Source organism: Aythya marila (assembly GCF_965140915.1).
Source record: "Aythya marila genome assembly, chromosome: Z".
Classification (NCBI taxonomy): domain Eukaryota; kingdom Metazoa; phylum Chordata; class Aves; order Anseriformes; family Anatidae; genus Aythya; species Aythya marila.
Genome location: NC_139080.1, coordinates 35,098,529 through 35,111,386, shown reverse-complemented (window position 1 = coordinate 35,111,386; position 12,858 = coordinate 35,098,529). Strand labels below are relative to the sequence as shown.

General features: G+C 37.5%; 1 protein-coding gene across 1 annotated transcript in view; it reads right to left on the bottom strand.

The window, feature by feature from the left end:
* Positions 1–12,858, bottom strand: part of CCDC171 (coiled-coil domain containing 171) — a 171,324-nt gene that overhangs the window by 17,609 nt on the left and 140,857 nt on the right. Inside the window, 1 exon segment of the mRNA XM_082784295.1 lies at positions 4,295–4,447. Coding sequence (XP_082640421.1) covers positions 4,295–4,447 — 153 coding nt within the window.

The following is a 12,858-nucleotide window of genomic DNA, read 5'->3' as shown; positions in this document are numbered from 1 at the left end:
ACACATGCCACCGAGTGGAATGGGCCACAAAGTACACTCAGGATCAGAGAGACACCTGACTGCTTGGATTAGCGTTACAAGGGCTTCTTTCGTTTGCCAAAACTGATGGCAGAATATTTCACATCCTTAAAACTCTGACAGTAGTACTGGCACCAGGCACAAAATCTCAGGGCTGAAAGCCACAAAAACACCTTCTGGAGCACAATTATATTGGACTGAATTCTGTCACTTCCTGATACATGTCAGGAACTGGAAAATACAGTGTCACTGCACCCACTCCCCACAGCACTGCTTGTAGCAACACATTCCCTTAGCCATGGACTCATGCTTGCCATGTGACTAATGTGATGCCACATTTTTCCTCATAGCACCCACAAAATAATTGCTTATGACTATACTACTGTACAGTACTGCACTTAAAAGCTCCCAGTTCAAAGCCTACTTGCTACTACAACTCTGAATGAAAGTGCAAGCATAGTAATAAGTTCAGGCATTTGAAAAAGTAAAATGGATCAAAGGAGTAGAGTCCAGTTCTGTGAAAATATTGGCAAGTGTTCCCTTAATAGGAAACCCATAAGCACAGTCCAGTTTGTGATGTTTACATTACTAACTGTTGCTGAACAAAAAATAAGCAGGAAAAAAATAAGGAATATTGTAACATTTTAGCTGGTATCTTCTCTCCTTATATGTACAGTTCCTACTTATGAAGAACTTCCACTAAGACCACCTTACAAGAACTTTCCTAAGGCAAGCTTTCCTAAGGCAAGTTGTAAGAGGGCATAAGGGCACAGACACATAAAGGGAAGGCCACTGAGAAGTTTATAACTGGAAAAGAGTTTCTTAAAGTTCATGGAGAAAATGGCAGTGCCAGTCCTGTAATGAATTGAGTGCTCAGTGAAATTCTCCATCTTATTTCATGCTAGAGGCTGACCGCTGGCTTCTCTGTTCTTCCTCTGGAGCCTAAATCCTCATAGACAAGTGTATATATATGGCCATACCAATGTCACATTATTAGCTGAACTATTATTACTATTATTACTAGCCCTACCAATTATAGATATGGCCCTAAATGTGGTATGCAGCAAGTTACAGAGGACAGAATTATGACTGCAGCAGTTGCACTTCAGAAAAAGTAAATTTAAAGAAATAAGGAAATATAGAAAACTGAAACTTAGGGTTGCAAAGACTTTTACAATGTGTTAATGGTTTGATAACAGAAATACAGGGAAAAAAAAGACATTTTAGAAATGTAAGGGAAGTTGCGTAAGCATTTGGTAGAGGAAAAAAGCAGAAAAGTAATTAAAAAAAAAAAAAAAAGAGAGAGAGAAAACAGATACAGAAACAGGGAACAACAGGAAAAAAAAAGTTTAGCTATAAAAATAATGGCCTATATTTTAGCCATACTGAATTTTAAAGAGTTGCAAGAATGAAATCTGCACGGGGCCTTCATCTGCACAGAGGAAGAATCAGCAGAGATGAGTACAACAGACAGGTGGACTCTAACAAAGAGCACACATATATTCTGCTCTTGACATCCTTTCACCTCACATCCTCTTTTCTGTAAACTGTGTTTCCAGCATTTATTTCACCTCTGTCCATCATAATCATATCCCTTTATATTCCTCTCTGTTGGCATTAGCATGAGCACACATAACAACCTCAGAATCTAAAATTTATTGACTAGAAGGAAAGTGGTTGGCCTGGAACTAGACTGAAGGATGGAGATGTCAATTCAAACACTTAGAATAAGATGAAAAGTCAAAATCACTGATGTTGCCTTATTGAATCAGATTTGTTCAATTATTAGAAGGAGGAAAAAATAATAAAAAATAAAAAATAAAAGCAACAGAAGAGAAGTGGTGTGAATAGAAAGAAAGGTGATGCAGTTAGCAAATTTCAATACAAAAAAGTCAATTCGGAAGGCAACACCTTCTCAACATGCAAAAGACACTGCTGATAAATTGCCCAAACTTGCAACAGACAGCTGGGAGGTCATATAATGTTATACAACCAGTGTATAAGACACCAAGAGACAGTCATGACACAGTGATATAAAAATTGGTCTTATAAGCTAGGTGCCCACTCACTTGGCATGCACCTCAAAAACTTTTCAAAAATTTGATTCAGCACTGAGCTCACTGTTCTAGGAACACAGGCATATGTCAGAAGAAGTTCTGCAAAATAAAATACAGTCTAAACTGATTAAGACACCACATCCACTTGCTGTGTTTCTTACATGAAAAAGTTTTGTTTGCATTGTTATTTGAATTGGATATGTGATTAAACAATGATTGAAAACAACTAAGTGTGTTATCATTATGAAACCCAACAGATGGCTGAGAAAAGGCATTATTCTGTTTCACTGAAAATAATCAACCAAAAAGTCAGCTGTATTTTAATACAAAAGGAAACTTAGTGCAAACTTCCTCAAAATCAGAATTGGAGCTTGTCATCTGAATCTTAAAAATATAAGCCATGCTGGAAAGCTGTGGTGCCTGAAGTTACTAAAACTCATGTTTCATGCAATGTTTGTGAATATTAGGAACACATTTTACAGAAAATACAAATATTAAACAATACCCTATAGACACATATAATTCTTTTCAAGGAAGTTTGAGAAACTATCATTCTGATTTTTTTTTCCCCTTTACATACAAATTTTAGAACACTTTCGATTAACACTTATGCTGAGGTTAAAATTAAACCTTGTCTCTAAAAGAACTGTTTGTCTCCTCGGCAGGTTGTATAGAAGTACTACACAGACAGTACTAAACTACAAACACTATCATCTGTACATTGATACTGTAGGCAGACACCAATTACTTATGAAAGGATTACATTTAATCATAGGCATCAGAGAGCTGGGGGGGGAGGCAGTTTGTTTGTTTTCACTGTAACAAATCAAGCCACTGCATAGACCTCCATAGACAGGACTAGTAGAATCTTTGCTAAAAGCTCTCTCAATCCAAATGAAAGCAAACCTTGCTGCAGCAAGTTTGGCACACTTCCTTAGTATACAAGTGGTCATCTTGATTTAAACAAAAACAATCATAACAAGCAAAGGAGCAACCCAATTACACTGGGCACAGGCTCAGCAGGACACATGTAAACCTAGCAGAAACATAAAGAAAGGCTGGTTGGAGGAGAAAAGAAGCAATTTCCGTGAAGCAATTTCATTGAGCTTTTCAGAAAGGTTGCACAGCCACAAATAAAACAATGCTTTCATTCAACAATTATCATCTCAAGATCTTAAAAGTGAAATTCAGCACTGATGAATATATTTTCTATTTGTGCTAATTTTGTATTGTGTTGATTTAATGTAGAAGCATCATAATAAATTAATGCAATTATTTTGGAAACAACAAAAGTGATAGTCACAATCTTTGGATATATATTTGCTGAGGTGTCTGTGCCATTTGCTTTGACTGCTCTCTTCTTCAGGATTTTATGTTTCAAACAGAAAATCGAACAATCCTGATTTTCCTTATGGCCCTTTGCTTCACAAGAATAAAAGATGAGGAGGATGAGGAGAAAAACAACAACAACAACAACAACAAAAGGCAAAAAAAAAAAAAGCCCACCTCCTAAAGCTTTCTCCTTAATCCTGTGTGCAAAAGTGAAGAAAGATGGAGAAGAAATCTATCAAGTGTCTGCAAGTTGCACAACTTAAACAGTCTCGTTCTAGACATACTTGACCATATATCTTTGATAGTTAATGTGTCTTGCCTGTGTGACAAATACATCTGCATCCAACAATCCCCTAAAGACACTTCTCAGATCTGAGGAATCACATTATTAGCCTTAAACAAGTTCAAGTGTCTTTGTGGACAACAGCATTTTAGACAAGAAATGATCTCTAAAATTGGATTTTAACCTTATAATGGGATCACAGTGTTTTCCTTTAGTGAGATGCATTTTCATCACCATCTACAAAAAAAAAAAAAAATCATGCATCCTAATTAACACTGTCTTTACACGCATAATTAATAACGGTTTCTTTTCATAGGCTGCTGTATCTTTAGACGGTTAAATTCCTCAGGTCCAAAATTCAGCTGGTTGTTGTACTGCCAAAGACAGAAATCACTATGTGTACTTTTCCAGTGACAGCAACAAAGAGCGGGTTCTCCCAGAAGATACGGTAGTAAAATTAATCCTTGTGTTAACTTTTATCACCCCTTCTCTTCTGAAAAAGTCTCAAGAGGTTTCTCTTGCCACTGCAGAAACTGTACAGCATGAAGGGAGATGCTCAGAAACTACATCCAAACGACAAAAGTTCGTTGAAAAGCAGACTTACCAATTGTAAGTTCTCACTTTCATGAAGACAAGCTGTTTGGAGCTTGGACTTTAGCACTGCAGCGTGAAGCTGATGAGATGCTGTTTTTCTCACTAACATGTCAACTCTGGAACTTGCAAGCTGGTAGACATCCACAAAACTTTTAATCATGGCCTTTAAAAAGTAAAATAAATAATCAGTGCCAGGCAGGATATACTTTAATGCCAAATAGCATATGCCCAAATTCATTACACAAGAGCTAACTTTTATTAATCAAAGAAATCAAACAAAAGGTTAGAAGGCAAGCTAAATTTCACTCTCAGGACAAACATTTAAAAGTCTTAAATGGGTCTTTATTTTCCTTCTGTTATCTTAAACATTAATAGCATTAAAGAAAATTGCTGTGCACCCTAACTAGAAGGTGTTGATGAACTATTTTCAAACATGCCATGAGCAGCTGATACTACTTTTCACTCTCTGTACATGTAAGACAGTGCAAGTTCAATTTCTTTTCATAAAGAATCAGTACAGTGTTTCAGCTTAAAGTTCGTATCTTCTCCAAAGAATCACTATACAGCTTCAGGTTAATGTTCATACTATCAAAACAACTTGAGTTACTAATCCTCCCACTCCACGTTTAAAAAAAAAATTAATTTGGAAGAAACAAAAGAAACAGAGTAAACCTACAGAACCCTGAAAGTAAATAATCTGATTACTATATAGCTGGGAAAATATAATTGTTTTCATGTATATAGTAGAAGAATGTCCCAACCGTGTAATATTGATCAGATTGATAATAAAGTTAGCAGCACAAGAGAGTACAAATGATTTGGCAGTATTGGTAACTTTATTTTTACCCTAAATAGTATAACACTGTTGAGATTATTGGACTTCCTTACAACTGGTTAATCACATTTTATAGGTTACAGTTTTCCCTTCTGAAATGACCTGTAGCGAGTTTCTACTGTATAAACATATTACGGATAATATGAAATTGGTCTTTTGAATGTAATTCTGTGGTATAGGCAAAAATAAACTTAGTACCACAAACAGGCATTCACAAAGATTTTTACTATTTTCCTTTCTTTGTTTTCAAACATGCTACTGCTTTTGAGAAAAAAACTTGATGCATCTGGAGTCAAACACATTTTTTCATTGTTAAATGTAGAAAACAGTGGTAAATTAATACCATCATATCTTTTCTCATCAGAAAGAATATCCAAAATATTTTCCATTCCACAGTGCTAGTCCTAGAAGTAGATTGACATAGTTTTATAAATTTGCCTCTGTGAGCTCTGATTCTGATTTTAAGGTTATTTCATTTACATTCTACTTCACGAAAATGCTGCAGCCCTTGACAAACAATACCAAACAACAATGTGAATACAACTTACACTCCATACAAAACTGCATGAGAGCCTTCATATAGCAACAACTGTCCACATGTTAAAATCAGATATGAGGAAATATCTCCATGGAGTGGGCCTGCGACTCATAAGCAAGGATTATAACAATATGTCTCAAGAAGCTGTGTCTCACAGGAAAAAAAATAAATTTTGTGTGTTCCTTTGATTACTTCCCACATGATATTTAAAGGTATCACTAAGTTAGAATGCATAAAGAGGATTCCTTCCACCCCCACTACCGCAAACTTAGTGAAGCCACTAATCTACATAGCCCTACATTTCCAAATGTAGCCCATATATAATCCAAATCCAAATTCAAAATCCAAAATCAAAATCAAAAATCAAAGCCAAATCCAGCCCATACATACCTTACATTTCCAAAGCCACTATAAGCCCATACAGTTATCTGAAACAGCAGTATCATTTCCTTCATCGCTGAAATTCAGCTTTTTTTTTTTTTTTTGTCTTGTCTAAAAAGTCCAAAAATCAATGGAATCAATGTAGAGAAAACATATTAATTCTCCAGCTTTTATTTTCAGGTATAGCAAACTTTTTTCTACAACAGCTAGATTTTTTTAGCCCAGAAGGAAGCAATTTCTCAGTTATTTACAATTCTTTAGCAATGTGCAAAGTAGCACTTTTGCACCATAGGTATGCATTCTTTTCTGCATATTCCAGCACCCTATCAAAGCATCAGGGTCAGCTTGGATTTCTCTCACTCAGGGTCAGGTTAGGGAAAACAGTGTTTTGGGGTCTTCCAGTGGGTGACATGAAATCCTTGAGAATGAGTGCGCAGAAGAGTTGTTTTAAATGCCATGGGAAGGAAAATGCATTGGGTTTTTAGATGTGCCATTGGAAGGCGTTCATTTATGTATGATTTTCCATAGCTCATGTCAGTTGCACATTGAGTCACAAACCTGTTTTCCACAGTAAAAGTTTCACTTACTAGGAAACTCGATACTCATGAAATGGGGATAGAGTCTGGTAACTGACATATTAGAAGATCTATCAAATAATTATTAAACAAGTTCCTGAAGGAGTCTAGCAGCTTAATTTAGATTCCTGTTTTTGGCTTACAGATACAAATATATCCGCAGTTCTGGAAATTGTTCAACAACCAACAATACCTGTTAATAGAATTTCAGAGAAGGGCCATCTTGCTCTGCAGAATTCTGTTGCTCTCCTGCTAAGGAGTGCTTTCTTTTGTTAAGTGTACATAGCAATAAGATGTAAGATAACTCAGCAATCCTCCTGATCAGTTTTTATAGCACAAAACTTGACATGTATACATATCTGCAAGATCTGCACTTAAGCGAGCACTTCCTGTTTTGAATGTATTGGCAATACTGAGACATGCAAACTGGGAACAGAACATCTGAAACAATAAAAATTTGCCTTCCATTACAAATATAAACATTTTTAAAATATACATCAGAACACGACTTCTATTCAGAGAAGTCAGATGAAGTGATCCCTGAACATTATAGGAATCAATATTAATGTAACTCAGACCTCTTTAAAAGTTAACAACTTTTCAGATAGATGAGTAGTGGAGAGAAGACTTAACCAAGGAGGGCATGGTAATTCTGAGGCTGGATAATATGAATTTTAAACATTACTGACTCTAGGTGGGCCTGCCTAAACAGGAGGGTTAGACCAGATGACCCCTTCCAACCTTAGCAGTCCTGTGATCCTGTGATTACGAAGTCATTCTAAGGATGGAACAGGGTATACAAGTTAACAGTGGTTAAAATTACTTAAGATTTTACAGTTTTAACAGCAATAATTATAATGAATTACTCTTCATTAATCAAAGAAAAAGAAGCAGTCAGCTGAACTTGGTTTTTACAGTGACCTTTCACTCCACCCCATGTTTTATGTTATAAAAGACTTCACTATTACATAAAGTTCTACATCATATGCTACTGAAATAGGCGAAGCAAGTCATAATGGTAGAAGTGCTTTCATTGTCAGAATTGTAGTGGTCCAATACTAAGTCAGGACTTCCCCAAAAAAAAAAAAAAAAAAAGCATGACTTCACCAGGTAACTGACTGCGACTCACAGGATAAAAATGTATTCCTAAGGTTGGCATGGAGTACGTACAGCGCAGACTGGACAGACGTACATCCATGGACCCTGATGCACCCACGACTGCTGGGGGAGCTAGTAGATGTCATTGTGAAGCCACTCTATAATCTCTGTTCAGTCATGGTGATTGGAAGAAACACATGAATATTAATGGCAAGCAAATGCCTCTCCAGTCTTTAAGAAGGGTAGGAAGGAGGACTGAGAGAACTACAGGATGGTCATCCTTGCCTCAGTCCCCGGGTAGGTGATGGAATACCTAATCCTGGAAACCATTTCCAGGTACATGAAGGACAAGAAAATCATCAGGAGTAGTCAGCATGAGTTCACCAGCGGGAAGTCATGCTTGACCAACCCATTAAGTTTCTACAATAAAATGACCAGCCTGACGGATCAGAGAAGAGCGGTAGATATTGTTTATGTGGACTACAGTAAGGCCTTTGACATGGTCCCCTGTAAGATCCTCATGTACAAGCTGTTGATGTATGGGCTGGGTGGGCAGACAGTGACCTGAAAACTGGTTGAATGACAGAGCCCAGAGGGCAGTGATCAGTGGTGCAAAGTTTACTTGGAAAGCCAGTAACTAGAGGTTTACCCCACAGTGGGTCCAGTCTTATTTAACATCTTAATTAATGGTCAGGATAATGAGGAAATAATGTACCCTCAATAACTTATGACACAAAACTTGGAGGAGTGTCAAATAGATCAGAGGGGCATGCTGCCATCCAGAGGGACTTCAACATGATGTAGAAATGAGCTGAAATGAACTTCATGATGTGTTAGAAGGCAAAGTGAGAAGTCCTGAATGTGGGGAGGAAAAATCCCATGTACAAATACATGTGTATGGGACCACCCAGCTCATAAAAAGCAGCTTGGCAGAAAAGGCACTGGGGGCTCTGGTGGACAACAAATTGAGCATTAGCCATCAGTGTGGCCTTGTGGCAAAGAAGGCTAATAATGTCCTGAAATGCATTACAGAAAGTATTGCCAAGAAGTTGAGGGAAGTAATCCTTCCCTATATTCAGCATTGGCACGGCCACACCTGGAGCAATGAGTCCAGTTGTGCGCCCTCCCAGTACAAGAGAGACATGAACATATCAGAGAGAGTCCAGCAAAGGGCCACAAAGATGACTGAGGGCCTGGAGCACCCTTTCCTCTTATGAGGAAAGGCTGAGAGAGCTGGGACGGTTCAGCCTGGAGGACAGAAGGCTCAGGGGAAATCTCATCAGTGTATGTAAATACCTGAAGAATAGGTGCAAAGAGGATGGAGCCAGGCTCTTTTCAGTGGTGGCCAGGGACAGAACAAGAGGCAATGGACACAAAATGGAAAGCAGAGGTTCTGTCTGAACACCAGGAAATGCTTCTTTACTATGCACGTGATCGAGCATGAGAACAAGGTTGCACAGGGAATGTGTGGAGTATCCTTCCTTGGAGGTGGTCAAAAGCCATCTAGATATGGTCTTGGGCAACTGGCTCTAGGTAGCCCTGCTTGACTGGAGTGACTAAATGGCCTCCAGATGTCCCTTCCAACTTCAACTGCTCTGTGATTCTGTGAGAAAGCATGCTTTTGTCTTGAAAATTGCAATTTTCTCCTGAAATTTTCATGAAATTTGCAAGAGTGACAAAGTTCTATTTTCAAGTGTAGTTTTCAATGGACAAGTTACATTGAGCCTCAGTACATCTAAGGAACTTTTTTGTTGTTGTTTAAGACAGCATCCTAGTCTAGAAATTCCAATAAACGCTTTAACTATCTTTGAACTGAATCAGAACATTTTGAAAAATTGAAGAAAGTGATATTCCCTTGGTAAAGGAATAAAGTATTTTAAATTTCAAATCCTGATTTCTTAGGAAATGGAACTGTGAAGATTCTGAACATTTCACACTTTGTCCTTTTACCTGATTCCCCAACTTGTTAAAAAAAAGCCACAAGACAAAAGCATTGCAAAGCCATATGCATAGCCACCTATTGGTGCTCCATTCTCTGAAGACAGGCAGATAAGCATGTAAATAGATAAAAGAAAACATATGAAACTCAACAAAAAATAAACATATTTTAAGTGAAATTAACAGATGATGTTTATCAAAGCAGACATAAGGAAGAAGGTTCTTATGACCTTTTCACAGATGTTTCATCTTTAATATGAAGGTACTCATAGGGCTACAAAGATGGTGAAGGGTCTAGAGGGGAAGATGTATGAGGAGCAGCTGAGGTTCCTTGGTTTGTTCAGCCCCGAGCAGAGCAGGCCGAGGGGAGGCCTCATGGCGGCCTGCAGCTCCCTCACGAGGGGAGCGGAGGGGCAGGCGCTGAGCTCTGCTCTCTGGGGACAGCAACAGGACCTGAGGGAACAGCATGGAGCTGGGACAGGGGAGGGTCAGGCTGGATATCAGGAAAAGGATCTACACCAAGAGGGTGATTGGGCACTGGTAGAGGCTCCCAAAGGGAAGTAGTCAGAGCACCAAGCCTGTACGAATTTAAGAAGTGTTTGGACTGTGCTCTTAGTCATATGGTCTGAATTTTTGGCTACACCTGTGTGGTGCCAGGAGTCAGACTCAATGATGCTTGTGGGTCCCTTCCAACTTGGGTTATTCTATGGTTCTATGATTCATACATACTTCTGGCTTATGCTACAGGTTGGTGCAGCTGACAAGCTTGAGTTGAGAGTACAAATGAGACAAACTAATTTAATGCTGTTCACATACTACAAACTAGTGAACAGCAGAGCAAAATTGCACAATTTAAGCTGTGCTTTATTTCTTCAGATTAATCTTAAAATGGATTGAGGACACTTAACATTAGAGATAGTCCTCCAGAAGACCCAGAAAAAAAGAATGAATATTCCCTGTTTACTTTTGAATAACTTATCATCTCCTTCTGTACACCACTTCTAGAACCATAAATTTTAAGGCACACAGTGCTTTACAATGCCGTTAAAACAGCTTTTTCACATACAAATTTACCAGACTGGAAGACTCCAATATTTAGAAAAACTTAAATTAAAAATAGCATTGTACTAACTAGTACACAACAACCTTTAAGAAACATGAAACACGACATGTGAAGAAAATTCAGCTTATTTTTTAAATTAATTTATGAAATTCAGAGGTTACTCAAACTTCAGTTGTTATCAGTTCAGTCATAATAGAAATGTTACATGAAATATACAGATCAGCATATGCAAATTAGCAGATCTCTCATCAAAGTTTTAATGTTTATTATACATTATAAAAATTTTATTTTTTATTCCAAATTAAAACACCATACATGTTGTCATCCTTACCCTCAGTACTTCTCTAATGAGAATGAACACAGTTTAAAACAAGCCATTTTTATACATATTATGAATTCTAAATAATTGCAAATGGAAGTATGCATTTAAGGTTTTAGACTATTCTACAGCTACGAATAAAATACCCAGTGATTAAGAACCAATTTCTATATTTTAACTTCCATACAGTATGATTGACACAGGATCATTCAGGACTTGCTGTTATCCCAGAACTGTATCTCCTGTTTAGAGGGAATAAAGCTAAAGGCGACCTGGTGTGAAATGATGCTTACAAAAAGGTATCACACAGACTAACAGCCTGACAATGTAAGCATTTCATTTGTAACATCACATACAGCAGCCAGAATAACAAGATCATCTACTTTGCACAATGTGCTTAAAAGAAGTATTAAAAAAAAAAGTCAAAATTAACATTTGCCTGCTAGGTTCTCCCTTCAGGAAATTCTTGAACTAGAAAGAATATTAGTAGGTAGTAAATTTACCTAAGGGCAACATATACAAAAAGATGAAAAAGAACAAGAGAAGGAATAATGAATGGGCTTCAGAAGAATGAAAGATTAACTTCACTATAACAAGGTGCTTAGATGAGAATCTGAAAAGACAGAGAATTCTTTTTAGGGTACAGAATTTGGCTGAAGTGCAGTGCAGGCAAAGGCAACTGGTGTGAAAATAAAACTCCACAGATTGGAGTTCTATATGATTAATAGATAACCTATACAATGCCTGTCATTGCTGCCTTGCTTCAAACTATAAATAAATATATATTTATAATAAATAAGATTAGTTTAAAATGTCCACAAGTTAAAACATACCCCAATTAATTTTCAATTTTCTTAGAAGCAAGATTTCAGATTAATAGACATTTAAGTTTTCTGTATTTAGGGAAAAGGGATTAAAATTCATTTCCATCATATACTTAAACATTTGAAATCCCATTCTGTCTGCCTTGACCCATAGTCCAAAATGTCTAGTGGCAACATCAGTGGAGGATGTAAATACAGCAGCTTCTCAGGAATCAGGAAAAAAACTCAAGGGAATCAGCATTCAGCAAAATTGCACTTTTGCAGCTGTTTGGCACTTCTTTAATGATCTATTCTCCTTGTATCTCATTTCGACACTAAACTTTTTGTTGGGTTCCATTCGAGCGTGGCATGCACAATTTAAATGTGCCAAAAAGCAGGTCAGCTCTGTTACAACTTTTTTTTTTTTTTTTTTTTCCAACCCAACATGATTCAGTGCCACACACGGGGCCTAACTCTATCCCCTTTCCTTCAATAACAATTACTTTACCCCAAAGTTCTCAGAAGATAGCCCAAGGGAATGAAGCTCTAAATAAAAGGCAAGATTCTCTACAAGAGGTAATGACATGACTTCCTACCAGAAAATTGAAAAGGGAGCTTTGAAATAGAGACTGAAAGGAAAGTACCTCTACTGGAAACCACAGTGGATGGGCATAACAACAATTGCCAACAAAATTATTACAAAGTAGAAGAGTTTCAGAAATAACATTGATTTGGAAACTGACAGATTAAGACTATCAAGCAATGGGTTTGTTGGTATAATCACGTAGAAAGAATCCTGATAATTTTACAGCAAAGTAGCTATCTGTAACCTTTACTACTCAGTAATGGACCGTGCAAGCAAATTACCACTTCACAGGATTAACAAAATGCATATTTTTATAGGCTGACAACACTTTGTCGTGGTTTAACCCGGCCGGCAGCTAAACACCACACAGCCGTTCACTCACCCTCCCCACTCCCTCTCTGGGTTGGGGGAGAGAAACGGGAAAGTGAAGCCCGTGAG